At 50.4% G+C, this 25,758-nt stretch overlaps 1 protein-coding gene across 1 annotated transcript in view; it reads left to right on the plus strand.

Moving 5' to 3' along the window:
* Window positions 1-1,223: 1,223 nt before the first annotated feature.
* NCBP1 (nuclear cap binding protein subunit 1) overlaps window positions 1,224-25,758 on the plus strand; it is a 41,462-nt gene continuing 16,927 nt past the window's right edge. Inside the window, exons 1-19 of the mRNA XM_032953798.2 lie at window positions 1,224-1,839; window positions 2,129-2,217; window positions 3,279-3,379; window positions 3,861-4,017; window positions 4,881-4,988; window positions 5,136-5,257; window positions 5,782-5,851; window positions 7,371-7,586; window positions 8,066-8,163; window positions 13,826-13,889; window positions 15,389-15,499; window positions 17,699-17,763; window positions 18,461-18,523; window positions 19,768-19,842; window positions 22,090-22,193; window positions 22,712-22,831; window positions 23,608-23,710; window positions 24,184-24,277; window positions 25,582-25,685. Coding sequence (XP_032809689.1) covers window positions 1,800-1,839; window positions 2,129-2,217; window positions 3,279-3,379; window positions 3,861-4,017; window positions 4,881-4,988; window positions 5,136-5,257; window positions 5,782-5,851; window positions 7,371-7,586; window positions 8,066-8,163; window positions 13,826-13,889; window positions 15,389-15,499; window positions 17,699-17,763; window positions 18,461-18,523; window positions 19,768-19,842; window positions 22,090-22,193; window positions 22,712-22,831; window positions 23,608-23,710; window positions 24,184-24,277; window positions 25,582-25,685 — 1,904 coding nt within the window. The 5' untranslated portion in view covers window positions 1,224-1,799. The remainder of the gene's footprint in view (window positions 1,840-2,128; window positions 2,218-3,278; window positions 3,380-3,860; window positions 4,018-4,880; window positions 4,989-5,135; window positions 5,258-5,781; window positions 5,852-7,370; window positions 7,587-8,065; window positions 8,164-13,825; window positions 13,890-15,388; window positions 15,500-17,698; window positions 17,764-18,460; window positions 18,524-19,767; window positions 19,843-22,089; window positions 22,194-22,711; window positions 22,832-23,607; window positions 23,711-24,183; window positions 24,278-25,581; window positions 25,686-25,758) is intronic.

Here is a 25,758-nt window from a genome sequence, read left to right on the forward strand (position 1 = left end):
TAATTAAAGTTTGCACGAAAATAATAATATTAATCAGAATGTCCAATATGGTAAATAATGTTCATTTAAACTCAACTATTCATTATACCGCATTATTTTTCTCGTCTGCGAAGCGAGCCGGGGACCTCCCGCGTCACACCCGTGGTGTGATGGCCCATGACTGCACTGCCCTCTCTCGGCCCCGACGAGGGACTTCATCTTTATTCGGGGTAAATGTGGATCACAAAATAAAGTCTGCGACTCAGAATGTGTCCGTCCACCTTTCTCGACAGGGGAGACATTCTTGTGTCGTGCTATGCGGTGTAAGCTGCACCCACATTGCCTTTCCCCATGCACGCTGGGACGGCGACGGCACGTGCTCTCTCACCAGTCGCCACTTATCCACCCTGCGAAGGGGATCGAGGGGGTTGACTTTGACGACGCAGACCGAGGTGGCGCGAGTTTTAAAACGTCGCCGTGTCAGCGCCCATTGAGACGCAAGGCTGCAAATATTGTACCACGCGAAAGACATTTTCCCCTCCACGTTTGAAAACGCGCGTTTAAATAATTACGATTATTTTGCTGCTATAAATGTCCAAATGATAGTCCACTTTGTTTAGCCATCATTTGTGGCCAGGTCGCTTTTGAACAATAACTTGATGCCTCAGGGGGATTTGTCTGGTAGGATGGGGATGGTTTAGTGTTGTATTTGTATGTGTTTAGGTCAATTGTTTACCTTTCTTGTACCTCACACTCCTATCGTGTGTTGTAGTTTGTTGGTGTAACGTTCTTACCCGCCCCGACTGGACATATGTGGAAAAGAGCTTTATAGCTCATCGGATTCTTTCAGTATAAATATTCAGATTTTGACATTTCCCCATCCCAAATTTTCCAAACTGGCCGATGAAACTGCAGAGTTTACACGGTCCAATGCGAGTGGAAAAACAGCTCAGGAGGCCCATCATTGCCTCACTGGCATCCAGAGGTCGATGGCTTTGGTGACGGGCCCCTCGATGCGCTCCCTTCGCCTCCACGTGGCGCCGGCACCGCGTGCCTGCAGCGTCACCCCGGAAGCCTGGAGGTAAAAAAACCTCCGAGCTGGCACCAAGCACCGCCCCCAGGGGGAAGCACCGCCCCCAGGGGGAAGCACCGCCCCCAGGGGGAAGCACCGCCCCCAGGGGGAAGCACCGCCCCCTACCCGCGCGCGTTTCCGTTTGATCCTCAACCTGGAAACAGTCGCGCGGTCGTTCTCCATTGACCCGGAAGCGATTGCGGCGATTTCCGTCTGACCCGGAACGTGTGAGGGCTACCCGCGCCGTGGTGGCCGCGCGCGTTTCCCCTCCAGTTTCCTCGCTCACTCATCTCTCTCTCATTCACTCTCCTCTTACTCACTCCTCTCTCTCTCATTCACTCTCCTCTCACTCACTCCTCTCTCTCTCATTCACTCTCCCCTCACTCACTCCTCTCTCTCATTCACTCTCCAGCTCCCTCACTCCTCTCTCTCTCATTCACTCTCCAGCCCCCTCACTCCTCTCTCTCTCATTCACTCTCCTCTCCCCTCACTCCTCTCTCTCTCATTCACTCTCCAGCTCCATCACTCTTCTCTCTCATTCACTCTCACTCACTCCTCTCTCTCATTCACTCTCTCCCCTCGCTCGCTCTGCTCTCCAATTCACTCTCACCTCCAGCTCCATCACCTGCAGTTCCCTCACTTTCACCTCCAACTCATCCCCCCGTCACACCAATCTCCGCGCTCACCGCTCCGGCAGCGCAATCCTCTGCACAGCGGCCTCGCGGTCTCCCCTGCCGAAGCCACCAAGATGTCTCGCAGGCGCAAGATCGACGACGACGATGACGACGGTAGAGTCGAGGGGCGTGGGGCACGGGGCACGGGAGAGGGGCCGGCGGGGTGAAGTTGTAACTGCTTGAGGAGGTGGAGAAGAAGTGAAAGTTCACTCGTTCAGAGAGAGGAGTGAAAGTTCACTCATTCAGAGGGAGAGGTGAATGAAATTATTAAGAGGGCTGAGGTTGAACTAATTCAGAGGGATAGAGGAGCATGACTGTGGGTATGTGTGATTAGTTTGTGTTTATCTTTGTGTATACGTGTGCGAATGTGTAATTTATGTCTGACGTACGTTTGTGTGTGCAGGAGCGAACCAGCACAAGCGGAGGCGGACCTCTGAGCCCATGAAGATCGAGGACCGGCTTGAGTCGCTCATCTGCCGCGTCGGGGAGAAGGTGCGGCCCCCTCAGACTGGGCCACCTGTCCCTCATGAGCTGCTCCACTCGACCCTTCCACTCCATCCTACCACTCCACCCGACCACTCCACCCGACCACTCCACCCGACCACTCCACCCTACCACTCCATCATTCCACTCTATCATTCCACTCCACCCTACAACTCCATCATTCCACTCTATCATTCCACTCCACCCGACCACTCCACCCTACCACTCCATCATTCCACTCTATCATTCCACTCCACCCGACCACTCCACCCGACCACTCCACCCGACCACTCCACCCTACCACTCCACCCGACCACTCCACCCTACCACTCCACCCTACCACTCCACCCTACCACTCCACCCTTCCACTCCACCCAAACACTCCATCGTTCCACTCCACCCAACCACTCCACCCTACCACTCCATCATTCCACTCCACCCAAGCACTCCACCCTTCCAATCCACCCAACCACTCCACCCTACCACTCCACCCTACCACTCCATCATTCTACTCTATCATTCCACTCCACCCGACCACTCCACCCGACCACTCCACCCGACCACTCCACCCTACCACTCCACCCTACCACTGCAGCACTGTCTGCTGTGGCCTGGGCTGTTGATGTTCATCAAGGTGTCATATGCTGAGTTATCTTGATATGATTACGTGGAAGTTCCTGACGTTAGCCTCGTATTGAGACAAGACCACATGCGCTTGTTTTTTGGAAGTTGGTGTCAATTCCTGCAGCTCAAAAGAGCCGGACCAGGAATTTCTGATCAATCTCACCATGTCCCAACGTGAATCCAACTTCCTGCACTGAGTGTGATTATACATGCTAATCAGACGTGCCTGATAGAGATGGATAAGACTATACATAAGTTAAAAGGCATAATTTAGATGCTTAACTGGGCTTGGACAGAACATGTCACTCCGCTTTTTGTACTGCCATACCCTGGCAAGCCAGAAGATGGTGATCCATCAACCCTCACCTCCAGATGTGCTGTATTACTTCTGTCTGTTCAGCGTGACAGCTGTGTTGTTCACAGTGTTTTGACGGTTTTGTTTGCAGAGCACCTCCTCTCTAGAGAGCAACCTGGAGGGTCTCGCGGGCGTGCTGGAGGCCGACCTGCCCAACTACAAGAGCAAAATCCTGCGCATCCTCACCGCTGTGTAAGGCCAACCCACGCCAACCACCCCACACAGCGCCCACCACGACAGGGCGGATGGCGGTGACTTCCTCTCTCTTCCTATTCGACGTGGGGGTTCATGGCCTCTCCACTTCACTCTACGCTTTTACCAGCGGCCAGTGATTTTAAATGGCAAACGAAGGAGAATTCCTACTGAATGTGATCTGTGCAACTCGATATAGATTCCAACTTTTTTTTGTCTCTGGTCGGTGAAAAACAGAGTGAACGCTTTGGTTAAAATAATATCTACAGGAAATGTGACGTGCGTTATTGCGTTATCGGAAATTAAACTCAACTGTGAGGTTTGATATGAAAGATATGTAAACACTACAGAAGCTATCAGACTGATCAGGTCATCCCGTGATTAGCCGTGTGGCTGTGCAGGGCTGCGAGTGATTGTCTGCGTGTATGAGTTTGGGTATCGATGTGTGAATGTGTACACGTGTGTGCGTGCGTGCGTGCAGAGCTCGCCTGCTGCCTGAGAAGCTGACCATCTACACCACGCTGTCGGGTCTCCTCAACGCTCGCAACTACAACTTTGGCGGGGAGCTGGTTGAGAGCCTGATGCGGCAGCTGAAGGAGGCGCTGAAGGGAAACTACTACACGGATTCTCTCTACATCGTGAGTGCCGAGCGCTTCTCCTCCTGTCCCTGCAGATGCTTGCCCCTGACACACGTCGCTAGTGAGGTGTACGTGGCTCAGTGCCACTGCTCAAACACAGCAGCAGTGACGCGGCGTCACTTCCATGATTCAGAGCCCTTTGGCTCGCCTTTTCGCTGCGCAATTGAGTGAGTCGCTGTTTAAAACAACTTCAATAAGCCGATGGCATTCTCAGCTTTGTTGCTGTACCATGTGTCGTGACTGTAAGAGCTGCGTTATGAGTTGTGGTCTCCATGACCTTAGTGAAATCATCCTGCCATGTCATCGTGGTTATAGAAGAGAAGTTAGTGCTTGAGTGTTTGAGGCCCTCACCATGGAAATGTGGAATTTCCGCCATTGGCTCAGGGCTGCCAACAGTGGTGAACATCCCAATGCTCGTTTAAGCAGATTGAAATAGTTTTACGTTTTGTGTCACAGTATGTGGAGAGATGTCAAGGCACAAACACATACACGTTCTTTACAATTCCACGTAGGTACAAGTCCACTCATAGCTGCTTATCTAGGTTGTGTGCCCGTGCCCTGTCTGACACGAGTGTAAAGCTTTGTTAAAATCGCAGCTGGCAGCATTATAGTGATGTCACTGCAACATCATTTCCATACTAGTGAATACAATGCAACTGCAGCGATGTCACTAAAGCATTTTTGACGGTGATTTTAAAAGGTCTTTCCTACTTAAAGAAAGCCTCACTATTGTTGCACAGCCTGTCTGCGTCTTTACAGGAGAAGAGTTGCGTCGTCCTCGAAGAGAGTCACGTGGACGCTGCAGCTACTGCTGCTGCTGCTGTTGTCGTTCCACAGGGAGAGTCAATGTTGTCGTTCTGCAGGTGCGCTTCCTGGCCGACCTGGTGAACTGCCACGTGATCGCGGCGCCCTCCCTCGTCGCCATGTTTGAGAACTTCGTGGCGGTCACGCAGGAGGAGGAGATCCCCCAGGTGAGGCCGCGGTTCCGGTGCTAGCGCGTGCACGGTGCTCGGTATCACTTTTGACGACTCGGAAAACGTCACAAAAGCTACACGTGCGCATGGCATTTCTTGTTCCGGCTTCGATGGCACCCGCTCGCACCCGTGTCCGTGCCACAGGTGCGCTCCGACTGGTACGTGTACGCCGTGCTGTCCTCGCTGCCCTGGGTGGGAAAAGAGCTCTATGAGAAGAAAGACGTGGAGATGGAGCGCATCCTCACCCAGATAGAGGCCTACATTAAGTGAGTACCACCCGCGCGCTGCCGATCATCTCTTCTGGTCGGCTTGCGCGACGTTGCTGTGAGATCAATTTAAAGATGCACGGGACATGAGACGCGCACCTCCTCTCTGAGATTCTTTGCGCGTTTTTCAGACGGTGTTCCATTTTTCTTTGTCAGTGCCCGTTTTCCTAATTTGTTGTTTACACTGATTAAAAAAGTGTTTTTCTTGGAATTACACTGGAGGAACAGAGAAGGGAGAAGCTACACTCAGATTAGACAACATCCACGAGTTAAACATAATATTGACCATTCAGAAAGGAACTGGGCTTAAGCAGGGCACATCGCAACAAGGAATGATGGCCAGATTCACGACGTATTGGCAGCCAAAGAAAGGAACACTTCCTGATCATTCACACCATTGCATTTGCTGTCTGGGCCTTTCTTAGGTTGACTCAGCCTAGAAATAAATCGAGCATTAGCACTGGGGAGACAGAGGTGGGATGATGTTGGAGTAGCAATCTGCGTGTGTGTGCGCATGTGTGCAGGAAGAGGAAGAAGCTGCATATGCCCATGCTGCAGGTGTGGACGTCGGATAAGCCTCACCCCCAGGAGGAGGTGACCCCTGCACTCTGCCTACGTGGGCACCCACCCCCCACATCCCACGAACTGTGTGACATGCTGCCTACTCGCATGGCATCAAACCCACTACTCTCGAGTTTGTTTGGTATTCACGCTGTTCTCTTAGAGCTATCACAAGAGCGCAGCGTTTCACAGACGACTTCAGTCTGCGGTAGTTGAAGGCCGTCTTTTTGAGAATATTCACAGATGCTGAGCATGAGACGTTAGCAGCACATCATTGCATATTGTTGATAGGGCAGCAAGATAATTCGTAATTAACGAAATAACCAGTTTCATTTGTTGTTCATCAGACTTTTAATAATAGTTTTACATTTGCAATTATGATATAAGTTCACATTTATGAGCAGAAATCTATTTTCTCGCAGAACAAATGAAACATATATTTTGTTTTTAAATATATAAATCCATTGGACTGGTAAAACAAAATAAAAACACTTATTTTTATATCTGGAGACAAGTTATCCATAATGCTTCACAAAACGTAAATATTAGTTTTTTCAATACTCCTACGAATAAATGCTCGTTCCAATGACATCTGACAACCCAGTATAAATTGTTTAACAAGCTTGGCTGCTGATCAGACCCAGAAAGTCAAAACCGGCCCAGCAAATGCTGCTGGATAATATTGGCCTGGAAAGCCAGTAGGTTGATGGACTAAACACGTATTTGTGTGTGTATATTTATATGTGGAGAAGCAGAACTGAGTTTTGCTTGTATTTGCTATTACAATGACTACTTTTTCACCATCGGCCTCTGTGACGTGAGGATCGGTTGTAGAAAGCGCCCTCGTGGAGTGGGCTGGTGCCACGCGGTTTTTGACAGTAGGCCGGCAGCACTGTTGCCGTATATTGATTTAGTGTCACATCTGTCTTTCAAAAAAGAATGGCATTTTCTTCCAAGGTTTTTTCCCCACTTAAAAATGTGTGTGTAGATTGATGTCTCATGATGGACTGCATCTGATACAAAGCTCCACTATGAGTTTGTTTCCCGCACCTCCGATTAGCACAGTTGGCTACGTATGGTACGAAAGAAGTTCGACAAACACCTGTCAACATTGGTTTGGTTCTCAGAATTATGTCTTGAGAGGATATACATTCAGGAATAAGAATAGGTTTTGCCCTTTCTGGAAATAAAACAGGGGCTAAGATGTTCAAACACCAAATAGACACCTTTTGCAAGGCATCAAGTATGCATTGACCACTCGTAGTCGTGGAAAAAACATGCAAACAAACAGGCTCTGATAATATACGCATTGTCTTTGAAACTGATTGGCCTACACACCGGAAGCAGCCTTCTTTACGGCCTTGTCTAACGTTCAAGCGCTGTAGCAACCGAGCGACTGCGTGAGCACGGGACACGTGCACACACGCGCATCTGCAGAACGTGCGCCCCAGGTGTCGACGGTGCTGGGGGCGCACGTGGTCGCATGATCACGAATGGGTGGCTGACCGCCCGTTGCCGCCTCGCGCGTGCATCTCTCACCGCCGTCCGCCAGTACCTGGACTGCCTGTGGGCCCAGACGCAGAAGATGCGCAGCGACCGCTGGCAGGAGCGCCACCTGCTGCGGCCGTACCTGGCGTTCGACAGCGTGCTGTGCGAGGCGCTGCAGCACAACCTGCCTCCCTTCACTCCGCCGCCGCACAGCCAGGACTCCGTCTACCCCAAGCCGCACGTCATCTTCCGCCTCTTCGACTACACGGACGCTCCCGAGGTGCTGCCGGTTCCCTCCCATACGCATGACACTGCTTGAAGGGTCAATGGCAAAATGTTCCAATGCAGGACCCTCCTGACAAAAGTCTTGGCACACTCATGAGGCCGTCCTAGGAAATAAATGATGTTCATATGAACTTGGCACGTGGGTTTTCGCAGCCAAAGTTATGACTTAATTGATTTTTGGGTTAAGCCCCGTAATGATGTGGCCAACTTACCGGTGAGATGAAGCGATAATTATTTGCATGTTGAACGCGTGTACATGTGACGATTCTTCTTTTCACCCCTCATGAGCCGCCATTCCATTGCGTATGTGACCTAAACCAATTATTAATCATGCATTAAGTTCGTACTGTATTATAATGGGACGTGAACAAGCTCCATGTATGAGCACTGTGTAGGGAACCAGCGTAAGCACACGATAATCATGGGAAGTGTGTTGCGGGGTTTTAACGGCCGCGGTCGCTCGTCCACGCACAGGGCCCCGTGATGCCGGGCAGCCACGCCATGGAGCGCTTCGTGATCGAGGAGAACCTCCGCTGCATCATCAAGACGCACTGGAGGGAGCGCAAGACGTGGTACGTGCCGCACGCTCGCTCCTTCCTCCGCGGTGCCGCCCCCCTGCGCGCGAGCCCCCCAGCACCCGAGCCCCCCAGCACACGAGTCCCCCAGCATGCTAGCCCCCCACTACAACATTGTTTAAGCACCTGCCCGGCGCCAGCAGGGGTGAGGTTGATTCGAGTGACCAACGTCAGTACCGCCCATGGTGAGTCATAATATATTTTTTAGTGAGGTCACGGTGAGGACATTTCTCACCCAGAAATCAACATGGATGTAACGGCTGGCTGCCAAAACCTACGTGTTAAGTTCACCTATCTTGGTGTCCTTGAGTAATGCATATTGCAGTAGAGTGAATTACGCGATTATTGTTGATGCAAGCATCCCCAAAGGTAGGATATTCTGGTATGTCAAATGTTTAAAAACCGCCCTTTGCGACTTTGGGGTCTTATCACTCCAAGAATAATGTTCCGCTAAAAGCCCCATCACAGGCTTGGATCTCTTAAGGTGTGTGATAGGGAGTCTTTGTCAGGCAGTGTGTGACGTATGGTTAGTCAGTAACCCGTGTTGACTCTTTATCCTTAGAAGGGTACAGTGTTCTTTATGTAATTAAAAAAAATAGTTTTACAGTGCATAGTGCTTACCTTTGTCCCCACTAATGAATGCCACCACACGTGAATGCTGCCAGCTGAGTGCTGTGGTAGGCATCGTAACAGATGATAAAGGCTGCACTGATTTGTTATGGAGCAAAACGCGCTACGTGTCAAACCACGAAACGCAACCGTGAGGACACTTGCTTGCACAAGGAACCTATTGGTTGAGCATCATGGAAGTTCTCAATTCATTAAACACATCTCAGCTACAGTGTCACCGTGCAGGTGATGGGGTCTCCACGTGGTTCTCGCATGCCTTTCGCATGATGCAACCTCCCTCACATCTTCACTGCACTGTCCTTGGTACCTGTGTGTAATTCATGGTCAAAAAACAATTTTTACGGGAATTGTTAAGTCAACGTTTTCTGAGACATTCTACATTCAGTGTAGGGAGAGCACCTTGCCAACAACGTGCACTTACGTTGCCATTTGAATGACATTTTATTTGGGCAGGAAAAATGTAGCGTCCATCCACCTTCTGAACAAAGGCGTTGGCACGTGGTAGTGAACTCAATTCTGTGCCACACAAAAACTGGTGCTGAAGGCAGCGTGCAGATTTTTAACGGTGCACGAGATTTGGCAGCGCGTTACCACAAATCCACTGAGTTGGTTTTCCCCATAACAGCCACTCGAAGGGTCAAAGTGAATTGTGAAGTCACCTTTGTCACGAAGGGTGCCTTGCACTCCACAGTTCACGACCATACTCCGATGAGCTGGCTCACTCGGGTTCAATTTTACCCCTGCACCCTGACCAGATGGCAAATCCTGGCACCTTTATTCCCCAGACTCTTGTTGTATATGTGGGTTATGAAAATTTGATGAAAATAATAAAAATTTATTGAAATTTGCATAATTTATCAGGAATTTTGTTAATTTGTGTAATTATGCACATAAATTATGCTAATTTAAGGGATACCATATTAATTTATGCGAGTGGGTTTGGTTATGTTAATGCCGGCCTTTATGATAATCAGGCCCCGCCTCGTTGACGAGGGTCGGTTATCAATCGCGATAATACAATTACTCGTATGCAGTTATACAGGTGCTGTGAGCATGTAAGATTAAACTCAGCTTCGCTGTTTAACTTCGTATTATCGATCAGTGTGGTGCAATTATTCTCGCTTTAACATTTATTGAGTATGGATTAGTGTGTTTATGTAAGGTCACCAAGTTCAGATCTCAACGCAGCATCAGTTCTTATGCATAATTCAGGAAAGAAACACACAACACTTCTGCGTTTAACAATTTTATTTCTGACTAAATAAACTCTAAAAGATACAACTCTCGGCTTGGAATTCCAACACAGTATCAACACAGTATCACCACGACTGCGATTTTTCACTTTGATCACAGCACATTGATTCATTCCCCACGTAACGCGAGCAGTCGGTGAGAGAGTCATTAAAACATCTAAACAAAACAAAAAAACCTTAATACTCTATTATGAAAGATTATACTGGAATTTGCACACACAGTACCGTGTTCATTCATAGATCCATAAGCAACCCTTATCACGTTAGCACATTGGGTCACGGAACGGTAGAGTATTCTGTAGAGTACGCGAGTTCCTTACGGCGATCAGTAACGAAAGGTACTTAAAGATTTTATGACGATATTCATACCAAAAGGCGATCAAAACAGTTATTATTCCCAAAGGCACAAATATATCAACAGATCCTTAGGACAGATTATATGATTACCGAAATGGCTTAGAGTGAGGGTGTGCGGTGGGGTGCGCTCTCTCCCCTGATATCCTTATCTTGGGCCAACGTTTCATTAATTGTGGACCAGATCGCCTGATGAGGAAGCCGGTTGGATACGCTATTCCCCCACGTGAGTGTAGCTCCGTGGCGAAGGTGTCAAGGATTAATTTGAATTGATGGATCGGTTGGTAATTCATGCGATTAGAAGTACAGCCCAAAACAAAATTTTAAGGAGGAAAATTATGAATATACTTATTAACGACGGAGTGTTCTCGGTCTGCCGCGATGCCTTCACGGCCACTGGTGGTTTACGGACTTGAGTATTGGCTTTTTGTTTAAAAACACGTGTATGGGTGAGGGATATAAATTGTGTTGAATAGTCAGTGTTTGGAGTTGCTTCTTTGCATCAAACAGACGCCTGGTTTGTCGTGTGGTGGGGGGCAGTGCGCGTCATGCGTATCAGTCGATTCTTCTGTCACCGTGGTTGTTTTGTTTCGGCTGACGTAGGTTGGCGAGCCGACACGCTGCTGTAGTTGCGATGGCCCGTCGGTAGATGGCGCACACGGCTCGCTCGTAGCGTGCGCGGTGGTAGATTTCTTTTCACGGTAGTTGAGTTGAGAGCTGGTCTTGGCCGCTTGCTGATGAGTTGTGTCGCGAAGTGGTGCGCAGTGACGCGAAGTGGCGCGCTCTGGCGCGAAGTGGGGCAAAGTGGCGCGAAGTGGAGCGCACCGGCGCACTCTCTGGCGCGCAGTGGCGCACTCTCTGGCGTGCAGTGGCGCGCTTCGGCGCGCAGTGGCGCGCAGTGGCGCGCTTCGGCGCACTGCCAAAATCCCTCCTCTTGGCTCCTCCCCACAAGGCGGAGCTTCCTTTGATTTAGCTGTGTGTCGTGGTCTGGAGTGTGTGTCCGTATGTGCGTCCGTCCGTATGTGTGTGTATCCTTGTGTGCGTCATTTACGGCATGGCTCTGTTGCCTCCTCTTTCAAAAAAACAACATGTTACAAATCGTCTCAAGGGCGCCTCTCTGTCTGTGTTGCAGGAAGACAAAGGCGTCTCTCCTCTCCGTTGCCCTTAGTTTATTCGCCCCGCTATCCTGGCACCTCTCCAGTCCTCATTAATTTTCGTCACTCTGTGTAGCTGCGGTGGAGGAGTGTTATCTACGGATTCCCAGCCTTCCCGCGAGCGCAGGTGGTTGTAATAATGACTCGGCTCTGATTCCTGTCCGCTCTCTCGTGCTGCAGGAAGACAAAGGCGTCTCTCCTTCTCTCCGTTGCCCTTGGTTTACATCACTCAATTATTATTTGTTTTATGTTCAACAAGGTTGTGAACTTAATTTGTTTGCTGAGGTTTGCTGACACTTCGTTAGCAAGGAATTCTCCCCCCCCCCCCTCTCTTGCACGTGTGGTGTGTTATTCGTCCAGCTGTGGTGGGGGAGTGCTGTTCACGGAGTCCTAGCCTTCCCGTGAGCCTATTATTTTTAATTTCAATTCAACGGCCCTTCTATGACCTCCACATGCTGTTTGCTTATGCTTGTCGTTTTCATTCATTATTTCGAAAGAAAAATAATATATCGGCAAATATTTTATTTATATTAATGATGGAAAAAGGGCCGTATACAACACTCTGACCAGGTCTTATACTCGGCACGATGTGTGCGACTTTAATTTTCTCAAGTTTCCCATTGAATACGATTGGTGTTCCCTGATTGGCAAACCCACTTCCTTTTGTCTTGGAAACTCTGGATGTCCCCGTTTGAAGCAAAACTCGTAATGTGTGGACCAAAGAGCTAGGGATACATGTATATAGGATCCGCCACCAAATACTTAAGTATATGTTTTGAGGAGACACTACAAGCGTTACGCGTAATTGTCTCGACAATGTGAAATCACTAGAGGGAGCTCAAGGCTTGATTATAATCGTACACATTCACACATCTGTGGTCTGAGAAATGAGAGCGATTCACAGTAATTATTAGCATTCCTGTGACTGTGCAAGGGAGGCTGTCGTGGGTGAGTTTGCTAATGGGGCACGGTGCAACTGTTGAGGCCTCTAGAAGCGTGCAAGCAGAAACGCCGGCGTCAGGTTAGCCGATTGCGCGCGTGGGGTACGTTGCTCCGACTTCGGCGAGGGTCCCTAGTGGAAACGAAGCAGTGGTCACCAGCGAGCAAAGCAGCTGGGTGGGACGCGTTGTCATGGTCACCAGCGAGCATTGAAGCTGGGTGGGACGCATTGTCATGGTCACCAGCGAGCAAAGAAGCTGGGTGGGACGCGTTGTCATGGTCACCAGCGAGCAAAGAAGCTGGGTGGGACGCGTTGTCATGGTCACCAGCGAGCGATGAAGCTGGGTGGGACGCGTTGTCATGGTCACCAGCGAGCAAAGAAGCTGGGTGGGACGCGTTGTCATGGTCACCAGCGAGCAAAGAAGCTGGGTGGGACGCGTTGTCATGGTCACCAGCGAGCATTGAAGCTGGGTGGGACGCGTTGTCATGGTCACCAGCGAGCGATGAAGCTGGGCGGGACGCATTGTCATGGTCACCAGCGAGCATTGAAGCTGGGTGGGACGCGTTGTCATGGTCACCAGCGAGCGATGAAGCTGGGTGGGACGTGTTGTCATGGTCACCAGCGAGCATGGAAGCTGGGCGGGACGCATCATGATCGTAGACCCTTTAAGTTTGGAGAAAGGAAAGGAAATAGCGGCGGTCACGGTGGTTGGTGATGGTAATATATAAATGTTTGACTTCACCTTAGGAATTTGATGGAAATGCACAAACTTCCAGGCATCCGGAAAAACCCCAAAGGGAAGAGATTTAAATCGGCCGCGGGGAATTGAGGGGCACATCTTTTTAAACCATTTGTGAAAGTCAGATGATATTGTTGTCAAGACTATGGGGTATTATACCAACGTTTCCTAGTGGAAAGTAAGATGAGGGCAGTGTGCGTGTCCGGGGAAGCTAGGAAGGAAAAACAGACATTTTCTCTTGCTCATCCAGACTGGAATTGTGTGCCCACAAGTGAGGCTTTTGAGCTAAGATGATAGGCCTCTTTTGAGTCTAAAACACACTACATTTCAAATTAATGCACGAGTTAGTACAATTGCATGATCATTATTTAGCCAAAGACCAATTGCACAACTAACTCCCGAAACGTCAATTTGGTGTTAGTTTTTCCAGGCTCCCAGCCTTGCCCATATATTAGTTTATTCAGCATGGGTGCGGTTGTAGCACAATGGCACATTGTTCGTGACAACTTGGAACCCTGCCTGTGATTGTCCCTGTGATTGTGCGTTTAGGAACTGTGGGTTTAATGGGATGATGTATCTCTGTTTGCAGTGCAGTCCAGCTGGTCAGCTACCTTGGAAGAACCAAAATCCCGCTCAACTACATGGTCATCGAGGTGACTGCAACACAGCCTTTAATAAACAGACGTTTAAAACACTTGAGAAATGCCAACATGTATCTGTATCTATCTGTTATTATGTGACACTTGCCACTTAGCATTGTTTTTTAACATAACAAGCTCCGAAGCACACGTTATCATGAAACAATAGTTGTACGAGTGATCGTGATCATTTTTTTAATGAACTCTTTTGCTCTGGTGGATTGGACACTTCCAATCATACCAACGGTTGCCAATGCTCCCGTCAGCTAGAACGCTGATCATTAAACAGACGCTGCTGCTGTGCCCTGACTGCTTGTCACAAAGCGTGAGGCGCGGTTTCAAAACCCAAACTTATGTTGGAAAGCGGCCGCCTCCTCCCCTCTCATTCCTGGCCTGGTTTTTGCCCTCGCTTTTAAAGGGCTCTGGAACCCGTGTTGACTCTTGAGGCGACATCCTTTACAGCCAAGCTATTTCCCCACTTTTGCATTGCTCCGAATTACTCCGTTTCACTGCAACGATTTAAAATTTATTGATTCACTCCAAACGTTGTTTTGAAACATTGAAAGAAAAGAAGGTGGCAGTTTGTGCGCTGTGCGCGACGTCACCGCCACCTGGCGCCCCCACTGCCCCCGCGGGTGCTCATGCCACAGGGTTTACCACATCGCCGTCACACTGTACCCTACTGTGCCGCAGCATTTACCACATCGCCGCCACACTGTACCCTGCTGTGCCACAGCGTTTACCACATCGCCGCCACACTGTACCCTGCTGTGCCACAGCGTTTACCACATCGCCGCCACACTGTACCCTGCTGTGCCACAGCGTTTACCACATCGCCGCCACACTGTACCCTGCTGTGCCACAGCGTTAGCCCACATCGCTGCCACACTGTACCCTGCTGTGCCACAGCGTTTACCACATCGCCGCCACACTGTACCCTGCTGTGCCACAGCGTTTACCACATCGCCGCCACACTGTACCCTGCTGTGCCACAGTGTTTACCACATCGCCGCCACACTGTACCCTGCTGTGCCACAGCGTTAGCCCACATCGCCGCCACACTGTACCCTGCTGCGCGAGTGTTTTGGGGGGGGGGGGGCAAATCAGTGGGGAGCGGTGGCGCTGCGGTTAGTGTGCGGCACAATGAACTGTTCACGGTATCTGAACCAATCCTGGGACTCCCCTAGGTCGACTCAGCCTCAAATGAGTACCTGGCGCGGTGTATATATATCGCCACGTGGGAGACAAAGGTGGTCGGGCGTGGTTTTTAGCCTCACCCCCCTTGTGTATCGTATTGGCCCTCATAGGTGATCACCAACTACACTTGCCCCAACAGTCTATAAAGGCTATAGGGGGGGGATTTTTTTAGGGGTAAATCATAACATGCATTTTTAAATTGCCGTTCCACTGAGTTGGTGGTCGGGCTGGCTGGCCAACGTGCCAACACTGGGGCTCGACCGTACACAACCGAGCGACACGCTGACAACGGAATGTGCCGTGACTATGCTGGCCAGGTGATTTTCGGCGAGCTGTTCCAGCTGCCGTGCCCGCCGTGCATCGAGGTGATGTACACCGCCCTGCTCATCGAGCTCTGCAAGCTGCAGCCCAGCTCACTGCCGCAAGTTGTATCCTCCGCTCTGCTGCCTCCGCTCGTCGCGTGCTCACTCCCTCTGTCGCATGGCGGAAGCCAGGCTGCTACACGTTCCAAACGAGGCGGCCTGGGCCCTTTGCCCATAAGAGCCGTTGCCAGATGCGACCAAACGTAGAGACTGTAAAGTGGATAAAAAAAATTCTACAATTGGGCGTTTGTTTTGGGTTACTCCTTCTTGCCCGCTTTGGCGTTTTGGATAACCTTGGCAGAATTTGCAAGTTAAGTTGGATACAGTCCACTTTCACATGAACAAGGCTAATTGTAATGCCAGAGAATGTGCTGTGTGTGGGTATGTGTTTGCTTAGGGTAACGGTTTTTATGCAATTTTCATCGTTGAGTGCTGATGCTGAATGTGGAATGGCGAGTTTTGTACAAAATGTACTCTCGTAATGAGTTCCAAACATTGGTTTTTACCCCAAAGGCAGAAGTATACAAAGAAGAGTTTAACTGCCACTGGCCTAAACCTCCCTACCTCTACCAAAATACCCCCAAGCTGTTTTTGTTTCTATTAACTATTGTAGGTAGCAATGCCTCAACAATGTGATTGCTTGGCATAATCTGTTTGATCTCTATGACTAGATTCACTTCCATGGATGAGCCCAGGTCGTGAAGGCAATCTGGCAATCTATTGACCCTCCTAAAGCACACAACAGCAGCTGGTGTGGCAGTCACTCGTGTTTAGGGCAACTGTTTTCTGTCCATTTCATTGCATTATTTCCCGTAATCTCAAGCGATCTACGGCCCACCCTAAAAGGTAGATTATCGAAAACCAAACCCGCAATATCAATTGCAATCAAGGGTGGGAAAAACCCGATTTTTTTGCCCAACAAATCGGGTTATTGGTTTTAATGGAATTAAACACGATTTTGCCGATTAAAACCTGGTTTTATTATCGGCGTCTCGTGCACACTTCAATCCTGCTCCTCGTCGTCGTCGCTGTCGCCGCTGGACTCGGTGTTGTTGTCGCCGGCGTCGGGCGTTCGGTAGTCGTAGAACGCGTTGAGGTTCCACTTAACGAAGACGAGCTTCTCGACTGTGTTGGGCGCCAGGCTGTTCCTCAACTTGGAATGGATGAATCCCATCGTCGAGAAGTTTCGCTCGGACGCAGCGGCGGTCGACGTGGCCATGCCGCCGTGCGCGTGACTCACGCGCACGGCGGCTGAGCCCGGGCCCCGGCCCGAACGCCGCTAATGGGCGCGTGCGACTAAAACCGGATTTGGGCAGGATCCAGGTGCTCCGGTTTTAGATAAAAACCGATTAAAACCCGAATGAATAAAACCGGGCCGTGCCAGCCTTGATTGCAATATCCTGCATTAATCCTGGTTCGCTCCATCATTGTGCCCGTGTAACCGTGCGTTGAAACATTCCAGAGATGCTCGACACGGACGGCGTGCGCTCACGCTCGGGTGCGGCGCTGTGAGCGTCGTTCTGCTGCGGGCGGCGATGCGGCGCCCCGGGGGCGGCGCGTTCGCCGCTAGTTGACGAGCTTCACCGTCTGAATCCGGCAGGCCGCCCTGGTTATTTCTGCTGGTGTATTAACCCATAACGTTACATGCTGGCTGTTTCATAGTGGATGTGAAAGATCCCCTGACATCATTCACGAGTGTAGGCCATTTTGTGTTGGCATCTTTATCCACATTTACAAAATAAAAAAATATATTTTGCATAACTTACTTGATTGGGATTACGCACGCCAACAGATCTGGAATGCCGTGCATTCGCCGGACGCTTTCGGCTCGGCCCGATTCGAAGTGTGATCACCGTCACCACAAGCGGCACATCTCTAGCGGCGATGCCTCGGGAAAGAGTGCCGTGGCGCCACCCTGCGTGGGCGCGGTGCGTTGGGAAGTAAGAGGGTGGCAGGGGCAGCTGACCGCATGGTCAGTGAAGCTGAAGAGTCTCATGAAGCAGATGTGCTTTGTGGGGAAATTTCCAGCTCCTGCAGACATTAAACGAAGTGATTCTTTTAAATAAAAATGTAACATTGCTGCGGTCAAGACAGTGCTGGAATGTGCTCAGAGGCCTGACGCGTAACACGTCGGATGCCGCTGTGGTGTCAGGCATGCGGGAGGAAGGGTGAGTGAGTCCCGGTGCTGCTCAGACAGAGACTGATGACACTGCAGTTGAATCTTCATGGAGGCTTGTTCCCTTGACTCTGCGTCCACCCGCCCAGCTGGCACAAACAGCAGAGATGCTCTACATGCGGCTGGAGAACATGAACACCACCTGCATCGACAGGTGACCGTCACCGGAACTTAAGCGATGCATCTACAGCCAAGAAGCCCTATTGTCGTGTTGGGTTAGCTGCTCGCATGTTCATTCTCCTCCGCACCCTGCCGTCTCGCCCCTTTCCCTCGACTGCTCCTGTCCTACGCTAAGGCTCTGACTTCTTCTTTCGTCTCTTTTCCCTCGGGGATATTGCCAACATCCAAGTGATGTTTTCGGAAAACACAACACACACGGCTAATGAGCTGTCTCAGAATTGCCCACGAATGGCGTTTGACGGAAATAATCAACGTGAATTTGTTGTAGAACAAAGAACATTTCTGCACGCACGGGTGTACGGTGGCGTTCACTTAAACATTGCCTGAGACATGCTTCTGGTTTTGGAACCTTGGCCGTACATCCCAACTCTGAATGACGACGGCCCTTCACCCTTTCCAGTGCCTCTGCAAGCGTGGAATATGAAATATGAAATATAAAACCCACTGCTGGTGCCATTGTCTTTTTATACATAACCTTTATATTTGTGCTCTGGAGGTAATGCCTGGCTTGTTAAAACCACAAAAAAACATGTTTTTTTTTAAATGTGAGGTTTTTTTGTTTGTTTATAAACCATTAAATTTTAAAACGTACCTGTGCTTGACAACGTCGTCATTAACCTGCATAATGTTGCTTCTCTTTTGTGCGACTTGCTGTGACTGGCTCTTAATAGATTCATCAACTGGTTCTCTCACCACCTGAGCAATTTTCAATTCCGTTGGAGCTGGGAAGACTGGTAAGCCGTGTGAATACTGTGCTATGTTTAACATGTGGGGTATGCTTAGCTACAGTGTGCGTTAGTTTAGCATGGCGTGGTGCTGGCGACCCACTTGAGTGCCGTGCCGGCCTTCATAGGTGATACTCCCTAACAGCACTTGCCCCATCGGTCTGTTAAGGCTACATGGGGCAAATGTGTCTGGTTATTCTGTACTCAATCCACAAGCCACATGGCATATTAGGCTTTCTACTTGTAAACCACATCTCTTGTGATGGAAGCTGATGGCTGCACATGATTTTTGTTTTAAACACAGTTGCTAAACACAGGCCCAGAGGTCCAAAACGCCAAGGGTCCCACAACAAACAGCACAATCATAATTGTAATCCGATACATGAGTTTACGTGTTTCTTGAACTGAGCACGCTTACAAGAGCTGGGGAGCAGTGGGTCGGCACCACCCTGCGAGGAGGCTTCGGCCTGCCACGAGGGGGGGCCATGGTTTGCTGCCGTGTGTGTTCCCAGTCGAGTGACGTGCGTGCGTTAAGGGCACGTGTTTAGTTGTCATTCAGAAGCATGAGAACCAGGAGTGTTTATCCCACTGAGCTAAGAAGCTCCTTTACAAGGGGGCGACTTGGCCAGCAGGCAATATCGAAGCATTGTGCAATTACAGATTTAAAAAACAAACTTATTTAAAGCGATTATGTTACCAGATTAAATGAGGACAGAAATGGCAGAATGGAGATTCCAAGGGATGAAACTCGGTAGCACCAAAACTTTGGGGAAGCTACAAAGTTAATTCAGCATCAGCGGTTAATCTACGTAACAACCAACTGTGAATGTAACTGCACGTTGTCTCCGCTTTTACGATGTTACAACGCATTCCTGGAAACTCTGTCCTCTTAAATTGGATGGTCGTAAATCGAACCCTGTCTTCCCATAGAGAGTATCAACAGTAGAAACATCACTTGCCGATGTGTTTTACCTTTTATATTATCAGCCGTATTTAACGGGATTTAATCAGTGAACATTCACAAAAACACTCGAATAACAAAAACTCTACGCCATTGGAAACCAGACCGACTGTTCAAATGTGTTTGGAGTCATGTCAGAAAATGCATGGTGAATCAAGTTTCTGTGTCGTAAGTCGATTCATGGTGGTGTTCAAATAAATGTGGATCATCATCAAGCAGAGACCACCTGTCCTGGGTGCTGCCGCTCCTGCTGGTCCGCGTGTAATTTCGAGGTGACGCTGTTTATCCACAGGGCGGATTGCCTGACTCTCGACCAGGGAGGACCGAAGCCCAAGTTTGTCCGGGAAGTTCTCGAAAAGTGTCTCAGGTAAGGTGACTTGACGACGCTTGGGCTACACTTGATGGCCGTGTGCAATCTGAAGAGAAATCGTCTTAAAGGTCTTGTCCATTGTGCTTAAAAACACGTTGGTGTCTAACAGCAAATCGTAGGCCAACCTTACGAAGACAGCTGTGTAATGAGTTGTCTTGCAGGGCTGTGCTTTGCCAGGATGATGCCTCTTGGTTATCAAGCATGCACAGTACTGTAGTCACATGCGCATATCCTGTCCACAACGTGCCGTATGATGATTTACTGTAGGGTCGGCCGAGAGGGAAGGGTAGGGTGACTTCCGGGAACTCTTTTGAGAGCACGCAGCGTGGAGACCGTGCGTCGAGGAGGCCGCTTTCTGGTGCTTGGCGCGGGATGGGGGGGAGGGGTCCCTGCGTCCCCCCGACCTCGTTACTCTGACAACACGGGATTGTTTGCATGCTCGTCCACGCCATCCACACGCAACCACGGTGGATCCCAGAGCTCGTGCACAGCACCACGCCGTGTCCCGACCCAGGGCGCGCATCGCACCGGATGATTGCGGTGCACACCCTCGTATTCCTAAAGATACAATGTGCAAAGTACCGCATTTGCTGTGCGATAGTGCCCCCGGTACGGAGCGCCACACCAGGTGCCACCTGAGTCTGGGTACAACACGAAATGCAACGCAAAGTACAAACTCCCGACGCATGATACAATAACTCGTGCATGTAGAAACACTCGATACCGCGAGCAGCTCGACCTGTAAACACGTCACGCAATACCACAGACCGGGCAACTTGCAACTCAAGGCCAGGCGGGTTATACTATACCACTTACTGCGTCACTTGCAACACAAGTCCGAGCACGTTACGCAACACGACGCAGAACGCGATACGCTGGTCCCACCGTGGCACTCGCAGCACGTGGCACTGCCTCGATAGCGTGCTCGGACACGCGGCCGCCATGCAGGCAGCGAGCTTCCCTCGGCTCCGCTGCCTTTCTGGGTAGCTTCCTGGCTAACTCGGGGACTTTTCATATTTAGTTTATACCTATGTCATGGGTTCAACTGAGTCGCAGACGTAGACTTTGGAGGCAACAGATTTATTCAGTTCGAACACACGAGGTAACTTCCCCTTAACAGAATAACAACCTAAGGTGGTCACAACCCAGCTAACTACACTAGTTCCCACGTGACTGGTGTAGTTAGCCTGGTGGTGACCACCAGGCTAACTACACTAGTTACTACGTAACTGCTCCTACGGACCGGGACCAACGACGTGTTGGAGACTCGTTGAACGGAGATCGTAGACGAAGATTTCTTCCAGAATGAACAACCCTGGTCCCTCTCGGGACCCGGCTTATATTCTCTGTGGCTTGGCCGGCTCCGCCCTTGGCCACGTCCACCTTCCAGAATCCTCGAGAAGGATCTGGGTCCCAATCATGTGACCACTCCTGGCCCCCTCTGGGGGCTCCTCTGTCTACTTAACCGGTCACGTGTCCTCCCGGGTCAACCAGAGTGCCATGGCCTCGCACCTCATCCTTGGGTCGGCAGCCACACACCCTGTCCTGTGGGGTCGGCACTGCACTTAAAGCGTGGCGCCATCCAGGTCTATTATTCAGCGCACACCGTGCCCCTCTAGGGCTGGTACTACACCCACAACATTGTGGTATCGAGGCAATGTCGCGACACCGCACGCTGTGCCCCTCTAGGGCCGGTACTGCACCCACAGCATGGTGACATCCAGCAGTGTCACTACACATGTTATTTTGTACATCCTGTTGTATATTTTGTGCTAGCTGTACCGTGTTGATGCACGACCTTGTGATTCGGAACTTGACCATGCTCGGTAGCTTTTGCATTGTTTTGTTAACGTTTATTTTGCTGTAGTAACTAGGTTTCTATGGTGTAACCAGGTCCCCATCGAAAATTAGCTTTTATTTCCCAATGGGTTTTACTTGCGCGAGAATCCAAACCTAAACCCTGAGTGACCGAACGTTGCGTCCACATTCAGTATCCAGTTGTGATTGCCGTCTTGTCCATGTGTGCGGCCGCACTCCGCTGCCCCAATTCGTGGAGTTTTACCACGAGTAGAGACGCCGAGGTGCCCGGTACGCTCGGTGAAACGGTTGCCCTGTAAATGGTTGCCCTGTAAACGGTTGCCCTGTAAATGCCGCGACCGTAGCTGTTTGAGTGCGTGGCCCCCCCCCCACTCCGTGAGTTGGGCACAGTGGTGTTGAGGCTGCTCGTTCTTTCTCCTGTGCCAGGCTTTCCTACTTCCAGCGCATTGTGGACAATACCCCCGAGAGCTTTGCCGCTCTGCTGCCAGCCAACCCTGGGTGCATCTACAAGTATGCGGATGAGTCTAATAGTAAGTTCCTTAACCTTTATACTTACTGCCACTTTCCCTGTAGAAGGCCATTGTATACGTTTATGTTTAGGTAGGCCTCTAGACGTGCATTCAGAAAGTTGAGAGTTCAATTCTCAACTGGGGGGATAAGTTAAGTTTATCCTCTGGGCTTGCTAAAATAACCACCACTTTGTGACAAGATTGGGGAAACTGACTCCCACCACGAGAATGTGGAATTTCCACCCCTGGTTCAGGGCCACCAAAGATACGAACGCCACCCTATTTCTTTTGTGAGGAAGCGGACTCTTTGCCTTATGAATGGTAGATGTCTGATGTACACCTGCTGTGACATATATTGGAAGCACCGCTTTACATCCTGGTTGAGAAAAGAAAGGGTTGGTTATGTTAGTCCCTGTCTCTCTGGTGACCTCCCGGCTGAATTCGAGCTGGGGTCACCACGTGTCGAGTGTTGTGATCACGGCGGGGCGTGGCGAGCTGCTGCCGCCGCTGGTGATGCTGGTTGTTTGCACGTGACGTAGGCTCCCTGCCCGAGTACCAGATGGCCGGCGTCCTGGTGGAGGCCTTCAAGAGCAAGAAGTCTCATGATGAGATCCTCAACATCCTCAAGGATGTGCCCAACCCCAACCAGGAGGAGGATGGTGAGCTGCTGCTGCTGCTGCTGCTCCTCTGTTCACCGTCCGCTCACCCTTTCACTGCACACCAAGCCAGTGCTGCCAAACGCTTCTCTCCAACTCGCAGGGCAAGACAGTCGTGCGTCTTGCCGTTGGTCCGGTCCACATTATTGTGGCTGGGTGGAACTGCGATTCGAGTGCTCAACTAAGAATTGGAAAACTAAAGTCCTGGTGTGCGGTCCTCCCCCCCTACACACCCCCAGGGCAATTGGATGATGAATTTTAACAATTTGGGATTCCGTTTCTGTTGTCTCTTATCGTCTTATTCATATTCTGTATCTTGAAAGTTTTGTTTTCTGTCATGTCAGTTGAGCTAACCAAAAGGTACACTCGCATATTGGATTTGCAAAAAATATTAATAATTGAAACTTACTTGCACTACTTTATACATTAACGTAAACATTTATTTTAATCAATCTTCATCAGCCTTGTCGATTAAACTAATAGAGTCACGTTATTTGCGGTCTGCAGAGAGACTGGACCCTGCCATGCCTATGTGGAATTTCTTCCGCTGCCAACAGATGAGTGACGACCCCAATGCTCATGTGAGCTGGGGGAGACGTTGACATTCTCTGAGCAAATCAATCTACGCACAGAACCCGGTGCGTGCTGCGCTGCTAAAGCAATAAGCGGGTATTTGCACGGTGAGTGTCGCATCATGCGAGGCTCGGGGAAACCCAGCCGCGTTGGCCTCGCTCGCGTTTGGTGTCTCCGCGCTTGACGGCCGTGGCTGTCGTTTGCAGACGAAGAGGGCTCCTTCAACCCCCTCAAGACGGAGCTCTTCGTGCAGAGCCTCTTGTCCCTGGCGTCCAAGTCGTTCAGTCATTCCTTCAGCGCACTTGCCAAGTAAGCGGCCGGTGTCATTTCGTTCGACATTTTTGGCCGGCACTCGGTTGTCCCCAACGTTTTTCGGTCTCATTTGACCGGACGTGAATCATTTATGGTGAGCACATTGGCCCAGCTCTGGCGATACCAGCAAGCTCTACGTGGTAGCAGTAACACGCTGTGGTTTCGCTCCCGCGTTGACCGCGTTGACCGCGTTTGCCCAGGTGACTCTCACAAGTGAAACTTGTCCTGGTCTCTTGAGTTCTCACTTGGTTAAACAAATGAATTCGACATGAGACTTAACCAACGAGGCAGAGTTGGGCTGTTGTACCCCATTGCTCACCCTTGCTCTGCACAGCCAACGCCTGCACATCATAGATGAGATTATTTAGAATTCTTGCTCCCGTATTGCGATGGTTTTCGAGAGCCATTTTGTCGTGCGCATGAATTACAGATAAGTCACTTTAGTGTTCTCTCTTTTGATCTTCCCCTAGGTTTCATGAAATTTTCAAGCTTCTCGCCGACACGGATGAAGGGAAAGTCCACATTCTGAAGTCCATGTATGATGTGTGGAGGAACCATCCACAGGTAATGCAGGTGGAGTGCCGTGTCACCTCCTCCCCAGCTGTGGAGTGTGCAGTATTTATGGGTGCAGCAATCTGTCATGGTCACGTCCAGGGAGAGGCACGCGCGCGTGGCCTTGTCTCTGCTTCGGTGGCATAGACACTAGCGGTTCATTCGCCTTTGTCCTGTGCAGACTCTTTGGAGTGAACAGCTGAGCAGTACATCTGCAGATCCTGTTGTCTGCATTGTTAGGTACTCCTGGGTATGATGCACTTGCTGTTGTCAGCAATATCGCAGACTCCTGGGTATAATACAATTTGTTTGAAGCCTGGATGCTCCTCTGTCGGCCGGATGCACACACCTGCCTCCTTGCTGCCCACGTTTGTGTCCATGACTGCACATGGGCACGCAGTCACTTGCTGCATGTCCCGTGCATTGCACGAGCACCAGCACAGCGAGACTCCACCGTGGCCGTGATGTTGTTTTTCTGACCTGCAGGTCCTCGCCAGTACAGTAAGGTCTCGGTACGCGGTGGGGGTAGAGTTCCGTGTACCACCGCGTAAGCGTGAATTCGCGTAAGTTGGGGTTCGCCTATACGAGTGTCAATAAAATGTAAGAGCCTATAAAATGTATATTAATGTGCATCTATTATAAAAGCCCGGCGTTCCGTTTGTCCGTCAGCTAAATTATCAGAGCTTTTCAGAAGGTCTGAATCAAAAAGTTATAGAAAGTGGACCCCCCCCCCCCCCCAGATGTGGGGGTAAAAAGTTGATCCAACAGGTTTACAAAATAAATTATTAACTCCCCCTATTGCAATAGTCAGGAGTATCTGCACACATAGTGGGGGGGGAAGAAGAGGGCATCAGTGGGGGCGACGGGCGAGGCGCTCAGCAGGAGCTGGATTAAGGTGGCCGCAGGCTGCCGAAATTCTCGTGCTTAACAAAGTACAGTATTGTACAGTAAATGATTCACCAATCATCCGTGTATGATAAATATGAAAGGTGCGAGCTGGGTGGACTTGTTTCTTGCGCGGGCGATACAGTTACACGCCGTCAAATCCACGTTCACGTTGTTAACGGGGGGTGATTTGACTCGCTTCCCGGCCCGTGCGTGTAGTGAAAGTACGAGTCACAAGTATAAATCGGGGTCCGTCGCGTATGAACGGGTCCGCGTCCTCTGAGCCCGCCCACTCTGAGACCTTACTTTATATCTGCATCTTGTAAGATAACCCTCGGCAAGCCCCCCTCGTGTTGCCTCCAGTGAAACGCTTTGGTGAGTGAGCTCGTGGCGCTTTGCCCAAACGCCGAGGCCTGTGCTGTGCTTGGCAGATGATGTCGGTGCTCGTGGACAAGATGATTCGCATGCGCATCGTCGATTGTGCCGCCGTCGCCAACTGGGTGTTCTCGGCCGACATGGCGCAGGAGTTCACCAGGTGCGATGCCTCTGCTGGTGCTGCTGCCCACACACACACTGCTGCCCACACACCCACTGCTGCCCACACACCC

This window comes from Petromyzon marinus, chromosome 13 (assembly GCF_048934315.1).
Source record: "Petromyzon marinus isolate PM22_M1 ecotype Great Lakes invasive population chromosome 13, UKy_Petmar_22M1.pri1.0, whole genome shotgun sequence".
NCBI lineage: Eukaryota > Metazoa > Chordata > Hyperoartia > Petromyzontiformes > Petromyzontidae > Petromyzon > Petromyzon marinus.